The 17,935-nt window shown below is 32.5% G+C and overlaps 2 protein-coding genes across 2 annotated transcripts in view; one reads left to right on the top strand and one right to left on the bottom strand.

Moving 5' to 3' along the window:
• LOC115890554 (venom carboxylesterase-6-like) overlaps positions 1-7,934 on the top strand; it is a 43,691-nt gene extending 35,757 nt beyond the window's left edge. The window contains exons 6-10 of the mRNA XM_030910820.1: positions 766-931; positions 3,383-3,561; positions 4,574-4,724; positions 4,991-5,126; positions 7,666-7,934. Coding sequence (XP_030766680.1) covers positions 766-931; positions 3,383-3,561; positions 4,574-4,724; positions 4,991-5,126; positions 7,666-7,864 — 831 coding nt within the window. The 3' untranslated portion in view covers positions 7,865-7,934. The remainder of the gene's footprint in view (positions 1-765; positions 932-3,382; positions 3,562-4,573; positions 4,725-4,990; positions 5,127-7,665) is intronic.
• A 2,298-nt stretch (positions 7,935-10,232) lies between these two features.
• Positions 10,233-17,935, bottom strand: part of LOC115890552 — a 24,578-nt gene continuing 16,875 nt past the window's right edge. The window contains exons 4-6 of the mRNA XM_030910819.1: positions 17,800-17,931; positions 12,344-12,468; positions 10,233-10,553 (exon numbers count right to left, since the gene is read on the bottom strand). Coding sequence (XP_030766679.1) covers positions 10,344-10,553; positions 12,344-12,468; positions 17,800-17,931 — 467 coding nt within the window. The 3' untranslated portion in view covers positions 10,233-10,343. The remainder of the gene's footprint in view (positions 10,554-12,343; positions 12,469-17,799; positions 17,932-17,935) is intronic.

Genomic DNA, 17,935 nt, shown 5'->3' with positions numbered 1-17,935 from the left:
TGTTCTCGTATGGAATTATAATCTAACAAACCCGGCAACCCTGTTCGTCTACTCTTTATAAAGTTTTTTTCGGCCTAATTCCTTTGTCACAGCCGCGGCTTTGTCAAGCGCCGCCGCCGACCGACTGTGTCGGGGCGACTGCTAGGAAGATCGTACAGTATTGCCATTTCATAGAATTGCACTTGCTATTTTAGAAATGATTTCAAAGTTTTGCATGTTACTTTTCGTTTTAGAAAGAAGTTATGTGCCTAGAGAAAACATTCTTAAAATTGTTTCGTACTTTATTTAATATTTCATTAAGTAGGCAAGATAATGGGATTAGAAGATTTAGGATTTTGACAAGCCAACATAATTTCGATTTAATTGAATGGCAACACTGTCCGTCCTGTTTCTATTTTTTCGATTCTGTTCTATTAGTAGGCGGTAGCCCCCACACAAGCGTCTTAAAGACCCGCCCGGCGCCCCTCTCGCAGGGGCTCTCTCTGTCGTATCACTTCTATGATCACTTCCCCTATACGATGGTAGGGAAAAGACACTTTATCCGTCTCTGTTGCACTGCAGTGTATTTTGCAGCCTTACCATCTTTTTTTATCGCATTGAAAACCTCCTATTGCTAATATTCCTTTGCCAGCAGTGTATATGCTCTAACTTTATACTATTTTTTCGATAAAACAGCATGTTTATATTAAAAGAACATGCTTATATTGACAATTAATTTCCACAAAAGGTTAGAAAATTACTTTAGTTATTATGATTTTTTTTCAGAAATGGGATTTTGATCCCATGATACCATTTAAGCCCACTGTAGAGCCTGACGTTGAAGGTGCCTTCTTAACGGAACATCCAGTTGAGGCAGTTAAAAAGGGAAAGAGTGCACCGGTACCTATGATAGTGGGAATAACTAAAAACGATGGAGCTCTCAGAGCTGCAGGTATGTATTTCAATTTTATCAAACAGAACTCTAACAGGTTTAATATAAAGTATGTCATTTGAGTAATCCTTATGCTAAAAGTATAAGGCTAATTCTACAAGGGTAGATTAAAACGCCTCTGCCGCTCCATAAATCCGTTGTCAGCATTCTGCGGCGTATAATCGGTTCCTTTTTCTTATTATACAGGGTGATACTTAAATAGGTGCAAATATTTTAACGGTAGTATATTTTTGATCACATACGTACACTAAGAGAAACTATCAGTCGATCCAACAAAAGAATACAAACTTCCACTAGCTATAGCATTTATATACTTCTTTCGGCTATATTTATATATCCTAAGGCAATAATAGAGGCCCTAGGGACACAAGGCCTATATAGAAACTACCAGGCCTTATATAGAAACTTTTGCCAATATATACAAAGAAGTCAAAGCAAGAGTAAAACAACCCCAGAGTTTCCAACTGGCAAATGAGTACCACAGGAAGACGCGTTATCGCCAAAACTGTTTACAGCAACACTAGAAGAAATCTTCTGTCAACTGGACTACAAACCAAACCAAATCAATCATCTAAGATTCGCTGATGACATAGTCCTAATTGCCAATAGTCCTGAAGAATTTAGCATGGAGTACTTATAGAAGAAACGAAGAAATTCAATCATATTCAAATCTAGAATTCCACTTTATCTAAAGAAGAAAACATTCTACCAATGTGTACTATCAGTCATGACCTATGTATGCGAAACCTGGACACTTGAAACAGACCTCATAAGGAAACTGCAGGTCACAACGCTCAATGGAACGAAATATGCTGGAAATAACCAAAAAATCGTAAAATAATAGAGTGGATACCACAAAGACCCATGTAAGAGATGTCATCAACAGAGTCAAATCCCTCAAGTGGCAATGGACAGGCAAGATGGACGGACAACAGATGGACCACAAAATGACATCATGGTAACCACGAGGAACTAAGAGACCTAAAAGAAGACCGAACCTGAGATGGGACAACCAAACCAAACCAAGCCAAACCCAGCCCAACTACAAAAAGAGTATCTAAATCTAAATATGTGAGGGAGGCTACACCATAATTGAAAATGGTTGAATAAGCTGAAAATGATGATGATATTTTTTTTTAAAATTTGAAAATTTTTTTGGAATTTTTTTAGTCTTTAGTTAAAAAACATAATTTCTTGATAATATGGCAACATAAGAAGTAAAGTAAATTTACAAAAAAGAAAACCCTTTAAAAATCCACTGGTTCTCGAAATTTAAGCAAAAAATCAACAAGTTTTCAAAGTAAAATAACTCGGTTATTTTGGACTTATTCGAAAAACTGTAAGAGGAAATATGTTTCTTTTATCAGGATCTATTTTTTGTATTGACTAAGAGTGGGTCCCATGGGGGGACCCTCCACTGAGCACCGCGATGGCCTATTGTGCTCAGTTTCTACACGCTCTAATTTACAAGAGCGTAAAGTTCACCCTCAAGACCCAGCCTTTTAACACAGCCGTTATGTTCGAGGGTGATATGTCTCCTAGGTCTGAAAGGTCTAGCATGGGTTTGCCAAACATCTCAAACCTGGACCTGCCCCCGGCGGGGCAGGTACAGATAACGTGCTTCATTGTTTTGTCATCTTCCATACAGAGTCGGCATTCGGCGTCTTCTAACCAGTCCCATCCTTTGTAGGTGAGATCTCAGCCGGTAGTGGCCCGTGTACACTGCAGTGAGCGTACGCGCTCCATTCCTACCGGCCTTTAGGAGTTCTCCTGTTCTATGTTTGGATGGCCCTGCTAGGATTTTCTTGGCATGTTCCATTCCGGAACTGTCATTCCAGTCCCGGAACGTCACACCCCCAACCCATTCACAGAGCCTGTCTCTTGCGAGATTTTTTGGAACGCTAAGTGTCGGTTCTGGGCCCACGAATGGCGAGCCTGCACCAATTTTGGCGAGGGAATCAGCACGTTCATTTCCCTCTAGGCCGACATGTCCCGGTATCCATATTAGCGACACTTTGTTCCTATCCTAATATATTGAGTAGTTTCTTACAATGAAGAATCGTCATAGACGTGCTTTCAGCGAGGCTTGACTATCCGAAAATATGCATATAGTTTTCCCGGTGTATTGCTGTTCTACCAGCAGTTGCACACAGGTTTCAATAGCATATAGCTCAGCTTGGAAAATTGTGGTGTGTTTTCCAAGACTGTAGTAGATCTCAGTCTTTGGACTGCTGCAGTAAATTCCTGCTCCAGATCCTTTTTCGTTTTTGGATCCGTCCGTGTACCAACACATTTCCGTATGTATCAGGATCTAACAGCCCTAAAAATATTTGCACTTATTTAAGACTCATCTTGTATATAGAAAAACACCTGAAAGAAAAATCAAAAAAAGATAAATAATTAGAAGATAAATAATTGGAACTAGAAAAATAAACGAGGAATTTGTTTTAGGTTTGATACGTAATGATCAACTTTTGGAAGAACTAAATAAAGAATTTGACAAAATTGTTCCCGTAAGCTTGATATACGAAAAGACTGCTCATAATGTCAGCCTCATTACAAAAGAAATAAAGAAATTTTATTTTAAAAATGAAAAAATCGATTGGTCTAAGAGAAATGAATTGGTAGATGTAAGTATAGTTGTTAAATAATATATTGTTTAATTGTTACATATAAATATCCAGACTAGTAATTTAAAGGTTCTAGAGTTGATCTAGTCAGAGTGACGAGATCAATTTTAGATAGCACATGGTTTACATTTAGATATGTAACAGGGTTATCCTATCCTCTCAATCAAGTTAGTATTAGGAGTATGTTTTTAGTGTAGCGATACGTAAGAAAGTACAGATTTAATTAAAAAAGTTAATGAATGACTAACTTTACAAAAAAGAAGAAATTTAAAATATGAAAATAACTAATGGCGGAATTGAATATAATTAAATTTGATAACTCTCTCAATGAATGGTTAGATTGGATCCCCTACTTAGACAGATACAAAATATACTTTCACACTTTTAAAAATGTGATACCAGTCATTAGTTGCTCTCGCGAACGCTCATTTTTGGAAATTGTTCAAGTTTTAACTCCGTGACAGAATCCTTCTTTTTTTTTCTTTATTGAACACGACAAAACTGCCAATGGAAATTTTGCTAATGTAGTAGTCGTGTGTTCTAACAGTGGCATCACATCTTGTTGATTGAACCTTGCCCAGACATTATTATCTTCTTTGCATTTATTTTTTCATTTTATTTTCGTCCCTAGTATTATTGCGCCATTTTTTATTATGATTATTTTATTACCTTAATGACGTTTAGCTTTAAAATATAGCAATTATAGTAACTTTACCCTCAAAATTTAATTCGAATCACTAAAACCACTTGGAAGAAAACTATAGTAAATCGAAAAACAAATAAGATTTAAACACCGGTAACTACGAAACAAAGCAAAATCGGACATATGTTGATATGAAAGATAAATCTTATTTTTACGTGAGGAATCTCCTTACGAGAGGTGGCACACGTTTTTTGAAACACGCTGTATAGACATGCGAAAAATATAGAGGGTGTCATAAAAATTCTTCGGTTTGACATGAACACATTATTAATAAAAACTAAATTTTCTTAAAAAATCTTAAATTTTTAGATGTATACTGATGGCTGGTTCCTCAACTGTGCGGACGAAACCGTGCAACTACATAGAAAATTCACTAAGGACCCTGTATATTATTATATGTTCAGTCATAGAGGAGTTGCTAGTTTCAGTAAAATCTTTGGCGGTGGTGAGGAAGATTATGGTAAGTAAAAAGAGAACTGAAAGTAATAGAATATTTTAATTTATAAGTGAAAACTGCCGATTTTCAAATACTTAACATTGAATATCCAAAATTAGTTATAAATAGTTCTGTATCGTAGTGAAGCTTTTGAGTTTTGGGAGAAGTTAGAGAAGAGTTTTGACAAACTTCGTACAATATTTGCATATCAATAATATACTTATAGACACAAGTTAACTATTTCTACTGACCTATTTGTTTCATTATTACAAACTATTCTTTTATTGTAGGTGTATGCCATGCTGATGATTTACAGTACCTTTTCCCTGTAGGAGACGGATTATTTCCAGATAAAACACCAACCGAGTCAGACAAACATGTTTCTAAGCTATTCACTAGCTTATTTGCTAATTTTGCTCTTTCAGGGTAAAGTATTAAAGCCATATACCTTATGGTTTGAAAGGTTTAAGGGGGGCGGCCACTGCGAGCGAAACTAAACTAAGAACTAAGCGAAGATAAGATTTGTAAAAATCAGCTTCCATACTTTTTAATGCGTCAGCGGCTACTTGAGCGAAACAAAACGAAAATATATGAACGAAGATTCGAATCGTATTTTAGTTTCGCTCGTTTTAGTTCGTGACACGTTCCAGCGAATTTTTCGCAGCGATTAGTTCTAATGATAGCAGAGATACAATACGAAAACTTAGCTGACTACTGAGCGAAAATCATTCTCAGTGGAGTTCCCATTTAATTACCGTTTGTTTTCATATTCTCAGCTTAGTTTAGTTACGCTCGCAGTGGCCGCCTGCCTTTATGCTCACTTGCTTTGTACGTTCAACTAACCTAATTTTAAGTAATTTCTGGTGAGAATTTCTCAAAGAATGCTTAGTCATCACATTGGTACTACTTTTTAAAAACAGTAACTATAGTTTTTTTTCAGTTTTTTTCTACACCATATTCTTTAAAAAATAATCCAAACGGTAAAAATGTCAAATTTAAAAACGTTATACAAAAACTCACTTACTATTTTAAGGAATTGTCTCGAATTTGTTCATACTTTTAAGTATTAGAGCTCTTTCAGACGAGGATACTGTATGCGAGATTCTGTATACGGGATAAAGAATTACAGTCGAATACTATCGAGATACTCTTTTGGCATACTATTTTTAGGTACAAAATAATATTCTAGTTTAAAACAAATTCAATGCGGTGCAGTCGTATTATCGTATTATAAAATGAATCTTGAAGAGTGCGTTCTGCTGTGGCATATATATAATAATACAAAGCTTATGAATCTTTCATGATCGAAAGCGGCTATGCGAGTCTGAACAGGTCCATAAGCTACTATGATAATTCTGTATCCCGGATACTCCTTCGTCGCCGGGCGGCTGAAAATTCCACATTAAAAAATTTTGCCGCGCGATACTGTATGCGCCGCCGAATGCCATGTGTAAAGGTTGTCGCCCACTAGACCGAGGCGCGACGCGGCGCGGCGCCATGTGGAAATTTCTTTTGTCTGCTTGTTATGTATCTAAATGGACCAACGCACATTAGAGCGCGCAGCGCAGAAGCGCGCCGCGGGGTTTCCGCTTTGGTTTCCGTCAACAAGTCGAAAGACTTCTCTAGCAACTTTTTTCCGTCTCCCGCGTTTCGGCGCGTTGCAGTGTGCGTACTCACAAGGGAAATAATTTTGCATTCGAGTCTTTTCAGTTGGCTTTTTGACTAGGAACTAGTGATATGTATCAATGGCAGAATTGTATTTTTAAAGGTAAATTAGGCAAATCGATTTTCATAAAGGAATATGATATTTTTTTTAGTCTTCCCTCACTAGAGACAGATGGACGAAATGCCTTTCTATCAAAGATTTAATATAATTGAGGGGTGTAGAGGCAAAACTGGCAATCTCCACTTTTTAACAAAAGTGACAATCTCCAATTTTTAAATTCTAATTACCTAAATATATAAAAAAGATCAGGGTTTTTTTGACCACATAACTAATATACACATCAGAATAAATAAGAATTATCAAAAATATTAGTAATTTGTCTCTTCTGAAAAAATATGATGAGTAGATATACCCGGTGTTTTTTCTTCTAAAACCCTCAATTGAGGAGTGCGTAAAATGTTTCCTTTATATTTTGTAATACTGAAAAAAATGATCTTGTCTTTTATTAAATCTGGAAAAAGATGGTAAAATTCTCCAAACTTCTTTCTTTTTTTGTTAATCGTATGAGTCCAAACTATTCCTCGCCCCCTCTTCCTCTTCTTCTGTTAGAAGAGCACAAAAATACGCTTTTCTCCGTATTTGAACTCATTGCTTTAAAAACTAAACTACAGTAAGTAAAAAACACTTCGACTATAACTAAATAGCGTTGCCGCGTTTCAAAAGCGCACTATAGTGGGCGCAGTCCCTTCGCAGCCGGAAAAAATTCTCTTCCCAGTGCCGCGCCGCGCCGCGGTCTAGTGGGCGACAACCTTAAGACCTCTTTCAGACGTTGACGCTGGCTGTATCCCAGACGAGCATATCTCAGATACAGAAAAAGCATGTAGTTAAATTGGACCTTAGATCTTTCATAACGAGGATACTGTATGCGAGATTCTGTATACGGGATAAAGAATTACGGTCGAATACTATCGAGATACTCTTTTGGCATACTTTTTTTAGGCAAGAATTTGGCTCTACCAAGCTACGTAATTTAAAATTCTAGAAAAAATGTTTTTTTGGGAATAGATTTGTGTGTTTGGAAACGTTCTATCCTTTTTTAATCTTTATATAATTAGTGTTAATTTTTAGTTTAAGTTTTTTTGTGTCAATTTTTGGTAAATGACGTCTAGAGATTAACATTGCCGAAATTATCATCGAGTGCAGAGAATCATTCTTCAGCCGTCTTTGGCGCAGTTTTTTCGGTCATAAGATATTACTAGTAATAATAATAGAATATTTAGTAAATTAGTTAACTTTCAGGAACCCCACTCCTATATTATCAAAAGACGTACCAGAAAAATGGCACCCAGTGGAGACAGAACACATGGAATATTATAATATTGATGCAGTATCACCAGGAATGAATAAGGGACTGTACTTAGAGAGAGCCAAGTTTTGGAGAAAGTTAAAATGGAACCGTTGGGATCATTCGGCAATACCTGTTAAAGACGAACTATAAAATAATACAAAGATTATTTATGTCTAAACTATAACATTTATATGTAAAATAAATACTTGTAAATATGTACAATTAAAAATTTATTTATTTTTCTTTACGTTTTTTTCTACTACATTTTTAAATAAATAATTCCCTTTCTTAAAAATGAATCTAATTACAAAATCGTAGCTTATAAGCGTTCTACTTTGAGAATAATATGGGTTAGTAAAGAAAGTTAAATTTTCAGTTGAATTTGATGACATTGAACGATTTATTCTAGATAGTTTAGAACTGTAAAGCCGCATGCAAGCACAGATGCATATATAATTACTTGGAGTTTTGTCAATATATGATGTTATATATTATAATGTATGATACGACTTTTATTTTTTATAATTTAAGGCATTAAAGAAGAATTTCACTAGGAAATATAAATTGTTCTCGAAATAGAAAATAAAATTTTTAAACTTTCCTAGTTAAGCAATTTTCATGACAATTTGGTGAATGTAAGTTAATATAAATATTTCAATCTCGATTATAAAAAATAAACTACAGTTTTGGCGATATAATAAAGATCTGACTGAAGATAATTTTTTCAATTATGAGATAACTTAATTTTTGTGATTATTATTATTTAAAAGATTAAGACAAAGAAATTAAGAAATACTTGTATTCTTGACAATTTTGTGAAGGCTTTTTAATTCAAATATTTTACTGTTTTACTAGTTGGATAGAGTTAATGATCTGATGTAATATGTGTAATATACCGTAGCACCTAACATTTTATGAACCCGTTTTGACATGGTTTTGACTTTGACAGTTGGCAGATGAATTCTAATTAAAAATTTTTATATCTTAAAGTTCTTATTAAATCTTAAAGTTCGAATTAAAAGTTCTATGTATATAAATTATTTATCGGTCAGCATTCAAAGGCACCCTTCATCATTACATTTTTAGTTATATTTTGCTCAGTGGATGTCCTATTAATTTCCATTCCAAAATACTATAAACTCATAATAGTCATAATCTATATCGAGTGGTTGTTAAAATATAACATTTTAGATTAAATTTTCAACATATTTAAATCCTTTCTAAGTTAAAATATCGCTAATTATTATTGACTACTTGAAGCCTGGCGCATCCGCCACTACATGCGACATCAGGAAAAAAAATACTTTTTTTTTTTAATTAAATGAAAAACAAAAAATCCGGTGTCGACAGTTTTTTAAAAGAGCCAAAGCTAACTTTTAGTAAAAACAGCGACTTTCTACAGCAGGTTGTTACTTTAGTAGAGACGTCACAGATAAAAATTAGCATTTTATATATATCCCGCCTGCAAGCGAACCTTTGAGTCGGCGTTTACATGTATAGGAGTGAGTCGTTATGGCAATCTAGTAAGTCGGAGTGAACAAAAATACGAAGTATTTATTACATAACTACTTAATCTGACGCTAGATTCCATGCGCTTGGGAAAATACTCGCCTTCTGTCTTCTGTCTTTATTCAGTACATCTTATTTTACTAAGCGTGTTGACCGTACTCTACGTACACATTAAAACCGGCACCCAAGACCAGAAATGCCGACCCTTAGTATGTAAATTTGAACCCAGTTATTCCAGATTCCATCCTAGTCCATTCCAAGTCCAGATTTGAATCTAGTCATTTGACCCAGTCATTCTGTATGACTGAATCATATTTTTTTTTCATTTGCAATCCATCTGACGCCAGTGACGCCGTGTTTTTTTCGATCTCATATAATGTATGATAGGTAAGAAAGTTTTCATCCTAATAAATTGTTTTCTGTAAAATAGAGAAACAATTTATTTTTTTTTGCTTTGAAATAATTATTTTGAATGTGTTTTGACAATTTTTTGTGTATTGACCATTGTAACAATATGGCTATTCTGCTATTCTGTTTTTTCCAATCCAATGGCCGACAAGATATACTATACTAAAAAATAATCCTCGGTATTTAAAGAAATTTTTTAATGTGCCGCTGTTGAGTCAGCCTGACATTTTTAATTTTTTTTTCAGTGAGTATGATGAATTGACACCGCATTTACTCTTTGAAAAATAGGTACTTAAATTGAATTTTGGCTGTCTTGACTGTAATTATTTTGATTTAAGTCATTTTGCCGACTTAACTCGCAGATCATCCTAATTTACATAAAAAATATGGACGTAAGTCATAAAAACGACTTAAATTACATTATATTGATTTAAATCTTTACAAAAATGACTTAACTTGAAATAAAATGATTTAAGTCAAAGACTTAAAATTTAAATGATTTAAACTTTATATTGAAATTGACTTAACATTTAAATCATTTTCATTTTAGAAATGACTTGAGAGTTAAGATTTAAGTCTTTTTGAAACTATACTTGTTGCAGCTCCGCATGGAAAGGAATAAATTTTAATGACAATATGGCGAAGGTATCATATTATAAATTTAAATTAGTTATTATAAATCATATGGATAAAAAATATTAATTGTCGTCGTTTAGTTTTTCAGTTTTTGTTTTTTCTTATCGGATCTCGTAACTTTTGCTTTTGAAGCTTTTTCTTCTGCCGATGGCACAGGATCAGGTTCAGGAGGTGGTGGCACTATGCCGGCCATAACATTACAAGTGTAATTTCCAGGGCCAGGGTCGCAAAAAACTAATTCTCCATTTTTGTCAGACCATTTTACATATTTATATTCAAAAAGAATCTAGAAAATAGAATCAATAATTATTATCATATAAAACTTAGTAAATTTTTATAACCAACTGCTTAATATGTTAATATAAAATGATTTATTGAGCTTCTCCAAAAAATCCTATATGGGTACTTCGCCACTGCAAGAAAATCTACAAAATAAAATAGTTATTTTTTGTAAACGCTTCTGCGTTAATCCCAAACCGAAACTACTTGTCAGAAGTTAGGTTTACAGATATACAAATTTGCTTAACGAACAAAAAAATGCTTAACGTTTCGGAAAGTTTATCTCTTTCCGTCGTCGGAAGCAAAAAAAATACAAAGAATAAAGAAAAAAAAATATTTAAAATATTTAAATTCAACTATTCGAGAATACTTTAGTTTTTTAAAACAGATACGTCTACAAAAACCGTTTACGTTCTGTTAAAATGACATTATATCAAGTTAAACTTAAAAAAATTAACAATTATTACCTGATAACAATTACTTAATAAGGTAAAACCAAAAAGCCCCAAACTTTCTGTATGATTATTTTTAATTTTTACGTATGTTATGTTTATTTATGTTATGTTCTTTAAAATCAAAGAAGCGATTGCCATACATTACTAACATCTACGGATGCATGAGCAATACATTTATTTTTATTAGATTGTATTAAAAAAAAACTTTTATTTTTCTTTTAGAGGCCATCGCTTCTTTCATTATAATTTTGACGTTATTAAAATTTATTCTGTGCCCTGTGATCTATGAATCCTGACAAATCTTAGATTTGTGAAAATCTCCCTTTCTTAAATAATCTTGATTTTCTTTAATTCGAACATTTAAAGGTCTAGATGTTTCACCAATGTAAAATTTATCACTAACTTTTTTTAATTTATCTGTAAACCTAACTTCTGACAAGTAGTTTCCGTTTGAGATTAAAGCAGAAGTGTTTACAAAAAATAACTAATTTTTGTAGATTTTCTTGCAGTGGCGAAATACCCATATAGGATTTTTTGGAGAAATGAATCCGCCACATAGATATAGACATTTATTTATCGATGTACTTAAACAGCCGTTAAACGGTAGCCTACTAAAATGCCGTTAATAGATATTGTGACGTCGTTCATGTCGGCGGAAAGTAATGCCTAGCCTTAAGCATTCTGCAAGAGCACCTGTGGGTCAGTGGTTGAGGCTATCGCTTCCTAAGCGAATGGTCCGTGGTTCAATTCTCACACCGACCAAGACTTTTTTATATTTTTTTTTGCTTATAGCGTAATCTTATTGCATTGGTTTCACTCTTTTTAGTTGGATTGGTTTAGTTATTTGGCGGGTTGGTTAGCGTGGTTATTTGGAGGGTGTTAATTCATTGGTTAGTTGGTTATTCGGTGGGGTTGGTTGATTTTTACTAATTTATATTTGTATCTATATTTTTTATCAGTGTCGAGGTTAGTTGCGTTGGTTAAGTTGGTTATTGTGGGATGGATAGCGTTGGTTAGTCCTTATAAAATTTCTATATTTCATAAAGCCGTCAAGTGCGTCACATCAACGACGTCATACCTATTAACGGCATTTTAGTAACCTACCATTTAAGGGCAGTTTAAGTACAGCCTTTATTTATTGAGTGTATGTATATATTTACTATTTATTGTAGTTTTATTATATTTATATTTAAAAAGTAGGGTAGTATATTTCGACCCCAGGAACATATCTATGTGTATTTTTGCGAAAAAAAATTTTGATTTTTTTTGGAAATATTTTCGGATTTTTTTTTGTAGTTTTTAATTAAAAAACATAATTTCTAGATAATATGATATAACCTACCTGATTAAAACCAATTTTTTTCGCAATCTTTTGCAAATTATAATTGTTGAAGACGCCCATTACGATTGGGATTTTTAAGTGTCTAGCTATATCAATACCAACCTGCATCATCTGATAACCCAGTCCTAAAAAGTTAGAAATCGAGTTAGAAATACACTATTCAAAATAATTTTCGATACATATTTGAAATTTTGAACCTTTCTCTTGCGAGTTTTTTGGCGATAATAATTAGGCTACGCGTTGACATGTAATTTTTAGTCGACCGACTATTTAGTTGCAAAAGTGAAAACAACACATTCTTATGGAGCCGAATATTTGATTGCATTGCGTATCCAATGTACAGGGTGGTCGAAATTGGTCTGTTTTAACAGGGAAAACCTATTTCCTGACTAGATAGAGCAAAACCGACGTATATGTCATGGGCTCGATTTCTGAGACACGTTTAATGGAATAAACCGCCTATTGATATTTTCACTGCCAACTGAGATACGGGGTCTTTTTGATTTTTTTACCATTTTGAAAATTGCCCATAACTTTTTTAATTCGCGGAATAATAAAATCCTGTAAAGACGTTCTTAAGGCACTTTTTTAAGCACAATCCAATGGCGTAGTTAGTCTTTTTCTATACTTGCTCTTTTTGTCAGAAATAATAAAAATTATAATTATTTAAATGAAAATCATAGTTGGCTATGAACTTAAAAAATGCTAATGTTTAACCCTTTGCAACGATATAAAGTTATGGGTATTTATTTCTAACAATGAGAGAAATATTAGGATTTTTTATCTTTGTATCGAAGCGGGCCTTGATTTTGTGTTGACCTAGTTGCCTAATTATTTTTTATCGCAATTTCATATTCTATATTATTATTTATCTGCAAAATGAAAGACTTTTGAAAAGATAAATCAACATTATATATTAGTTTTACCAATTACAATTGAAACGCCATTAAATGAAGAATTTAGAAAGAATCGGATTGGAACAAGGGACCCCATATCTTGGCCTGCTAGGTCCTGTGATTTCACTTTTTTCTAATTCTTTATGGGGAAAATTAAAGAACCTTATATATAAGGGAAGAACCATTGGGACGAGAGAAGAATTGCAGAAGGCTACTAGGCAAGCTTTTGGACTTAGCCAGTTCGCCTAATAAATCGCTGTAACTCTGTGCGCAAAAGATGTTTATTATGTATTCAACAAGGAGGTGCTCAGTTTGAACATCTTAGATGATTTTTTTTTAGAAAACTATATTCGTCACTAAAAAAATACGTTTTTTAGCTTTGTTCTTTGTTTATTGTATCGATTTCAATTGTAATTAATAAAACTAATATAGAATGTTAATTTACCTTTTCAAAATTCTCTAATTATGCAAATAAATAATATATAGAATATTAAATTGCGATAAAAAATAATTAGACAACTAGGTCAACACAAAATCAAGGCATACTTCGATACAAAGATAAAAACCTAATATTTCTCTCATTCTTAGAAATAGGTACCCATAACTTTATATCGTTCGAAATGGTTAAACGTTAGCATTTTTTTAAGTTCATAGCCAACTATGATTTCCATTTAAAAATTATATTTTTTATTATTTCTGACGATAAGAGCAAGCATAGAAAAAAACTCACTACGCCACTGGATTGTGCTTAAAAAGTGCCTTAAGAACGTCTTTACAGAATTTTATTATTCCACGAAATAAAAAGTTATGGGCAATTTTCAAAATGGTAAAAAATCAAAAAGACCCCCGTATCTCAGTTGGCAGTGAAAATATCAACAGGCGGTTTATGCCATTAAACGTGTCTCAGAAATCGAGCCCATGACATCTATGTCGGTTTTGCTCTATCTAGTCAGGAAATAGGGTTTCCCTGTTAAAACAGACCAATTTCGACCACCCTGTACATTGAAATGTCTTTTATACTATGTTATCTGTGCTTTTAGACCTTAGTAATTTATAGTTTAACAAGTTGAAGCCTGGCGCATGCGCCACGACATCAGGACACTACATCAATATATTTTTTTAAATTAAATGAAAAACAAAAAATCCGGCGATGACAGTTTTTAGGAGAGCCAATTAACCGAGGCAAAGACCGAGCAATTAACTATATTTTAGTAAAAAAAAAACAACTTTCTAGAGGAAGTCGTTACTTCAGTAGAGACGACACAGATAAACATTTGCATTTTATATGTAGATAACTAATACAGCATTGAAGTAGGTACAAATTGTTACAAATTACAAAACAATATATCGAAAGTTATTTAAAATATGTATTTTTTATTTTTTTTACTGTAATTTTGGCTCTAAAAGTCTTCGGTGCAAAAGGCTAATGCTTCATTCAGAACCTCGCAATTAGTGGAATAAATTAGGGGTTTCAATTACACTTTATACTTTTTAGTCTTTGAATAAGAAGACTAAGGAAGGAGCATAATGCTATCCATGTGGCTATCCATGGTGGGCGGAAAAAGCTCTCTAGGGTGGGGATCCTTGACAGTTCTGTTTGACGATTCATTTGACACATTTGAATTTGATTTGAAATTTTGTGGATTTGTCAGTCTTTACGGAGCTTATTTTATGTTATTTATTATTTATTCTAATACTGATAGTTGTATAAAGGTAGTAAATCTAGATGGAAATTGTGGCAGAACTTATTAACAGTGACATTATCGCGATTTATCGAAAAGACAATAGTTGGTTGTGTAGCGTGCGGTAGATCTCGGCAAAAATTGAGTGAAATAATTGAACAACTTTTCGCTAGTGAGTGACTATATAATATACATACGTGTAGTAAACCGATCATTTATGAAATTCACTTAAATTCACTAAATTATATATTTTCTTGCATTTTAGCTTTTATTTACTACTTGTCAAGATCAGATGTCAAAGAATTTTGATACGTTAATTTGACTTACCTGCTTCAGTAGCGTATCGGATGTTTGTGTTAATAAATACTTATTATAACATCTATTTTTATTAGAATTATATATTTTTATAACAATTTTAATAACTACCAACATTTATTCACAACGTAAAATAAAATAACAAATTATTGAGTCTACCCCACGTCTACCCTACATCATAGTTTTACATTTTTAAATAAAATTAGAGCGGCACTGATAAACCGGAATTTAAGTCGGCCATATTTGAGGCCCATCGCGGTGTACCTAAGATTTTGGATATGCTCCTTCCTTAGTCTTCTTATTCAAAGTTTTTAGTATACGATCATTCCCTAATGTCTAAAACCATTGCCTGGAAACTTATATGATGAAATTTTGATATAATAATTGAGTACTCACTAAAAACACGGTATTAGTGGTATCACTAGTGGTAGGAAAAATATTTTTTAGAAGTTACTAGTTTATTTGGTTGCCTGTGATATGCATATACAGGGTGTTTCCTAATTAATCTAAAAAATAAAAAATCGTTAGAAAACGGCTTAAGGCGGGCTCTTAATAAGTATATTTATCTTTTTTCTCGGCAAACCGTTTGATGAACAAGAAAAACTCAAAAGATCAATTTTGTTGAAAAAGGATGGCCAGTCAAGAAAAAAATATATTTTCTTTAAAAAAACAGTAGTGTACCATTTATGTTAAGCAAAATATCGATTTTTTTTTAATTTTTAACACCCTGTAGATCAGGAAGGAAGTACTTTAGATCCAATGGTTATATAAAAATTGTTTTAAGAACACATGAGGAATCACATCACAATTTTTTAAACTAATTAGAAAACACCCTGTATATTGTCAACTTGACAATGATTGTTGATAAATCAAAAAATACCTTTTCTGTAAAAAAAGCCCGTTTTTCGCAGGAAAAATTTTGATTTTTATTGAATTTGGGCCTGCGACAGCAAATACCCGGTATGTTTTTTAATATTCTATCTATCTAAATTTTAAATATCATAGTCAGAAATAGTTTTATTATTTATTAACTGTAAAAATGGTATACTTGTAAGTTTTATCAAATATTGTGATTTGCTTTCTACCTTGTAGTCAAAATTTATATTTAATAAACTGTAAAATATATATATTCTTATGTTTGGTTTGTTAAGTTACTCTGATATACAAATATATCAGTGTAACTTTAAAACTAAATACTTTGAAATCAAATATAAACATAAAAAATATTTACAGCAGAAAAGGCGAAAGCGCTGGGTTAAACATAGTCTCTACTAAGAACACGGAGGGGCGCTTTGACCAAAATTTTACTATTAAGTTTCATATCTATCTTAATAGAAGATTATTTTCTTTTATCTATGGTCTAAAACGCAGTTAAAATTAATAGAATATCCTAGCAACAACTAGCGGTAATCAGTTGTATCCATAGAGAAACCCTAATATTTAGCTTATAAAACACTAAACTTTTGATTTCTAACCCCAATTATTTCTCTTGACGAATGATAATATAATCAAAGGCCAAAATGACATTCCTCGCAACTTTTGAAGTATAATTAGTGGAAAAGTTAAAAATTTGATAACTTTTTCCACTAATTGAAGATTACTACCACTGATTTTGCCGTTGTGAATGCTTACATTGATATTGGAGGAACAAACTTCTACGCTAATTAAAACTATTGATATATTCCACTAATTTTAAGGTTCTGAATGAAACTTTAAGGTAAGAAATTTCTAAATTTCTTAGCCTTTATAACTTGACATTATCAACAAAAAATCATATAAAAAAAAAAGAAAAAAAAATATCTTATATTTATCAAAAATTATATAAAAGGCAGTAAAAGCAACAGTGCAGCGTCTGTGTTAAGCTTGATTTTCATGCATCCGTTGTCCGACGATACGTTGATACGATATTAATTTCATTGGTTGTATTTAAAGGCTTCGATTGGATAACCGTTTCTAACCAATGGAAGTCTTTAAATTCAACCAATAAAATTAATATCGTATCATCGTATTGTCGGACAACGGATACATGAAAATCAAGCTTTAGTGTGTTGATACATTTGGTGATTTATATACAGTGCGAGTCTTAAATAAGTGCAAATATTTTCAGGGTTGGTAGATCTCTATAAAAAATATATTTCCTCTTTATCATTTTAAAGTCCAAAATAATAGAGTTATTTTAATTTGAAAACTTAATTTTTTTATCATATATCGAGAACCACAGAGTTTTTGCTGGGTTTTTATTTTTGTAAATTAAATCTACTACCTACATATATTGCCATAATATCAAAATATATTATGTTTTTTAACTAAAAATTAAAAATAACATCTAAACAATTTTTCGAAAAATATCAAATTTAAAAAAAAAAACTTAAAAAAAAAGGGAAAAAGACTTATAGACACATGTTTATGGGATCGAAATATATACCACCCCTAAAGATATTTGCATTTACTTAAGACTCACCCTGTATAAGGGGCCTTTTTACCAGTGCCTTATTACTTATTTATTCAGGTACCTTATTTAACGAATTTGCTTAACAAATTTGAATCCAAAAATCTTTATTACCTTTATTTCTATAGTCAGATCTGATACAGAGTAGATAATATCGCAAGTATATGTCGCATTGGCATTGGTCGAAAACATCCACTTTTCTGTTAATGTAATTCATGAAGTCTGTTATACTTTTATAGGCTTTTCCTTC

This window comes from Sitophilus oryzae, unplaced genomic scaffold (genome assembly GCF_002938485.1).
Source record: "Sitophilus oryzae breed Bouriz unplaced genomic scaffold, Soryzae_2.0 scaffold_882_pilon_pilon, whole genome shotgun sequence".
NCBI lineage: Eukaryota > Metazoa > Arthropoda > Insecta > Coleoptera > Curculionidae > Sitophilus > Sitophilus oryzae.
The sequence above is the reverse complement of the archived record's forward strand: the minus strand, read 5'-3'. Positions and strand labels throughout refer to the sequence as shown.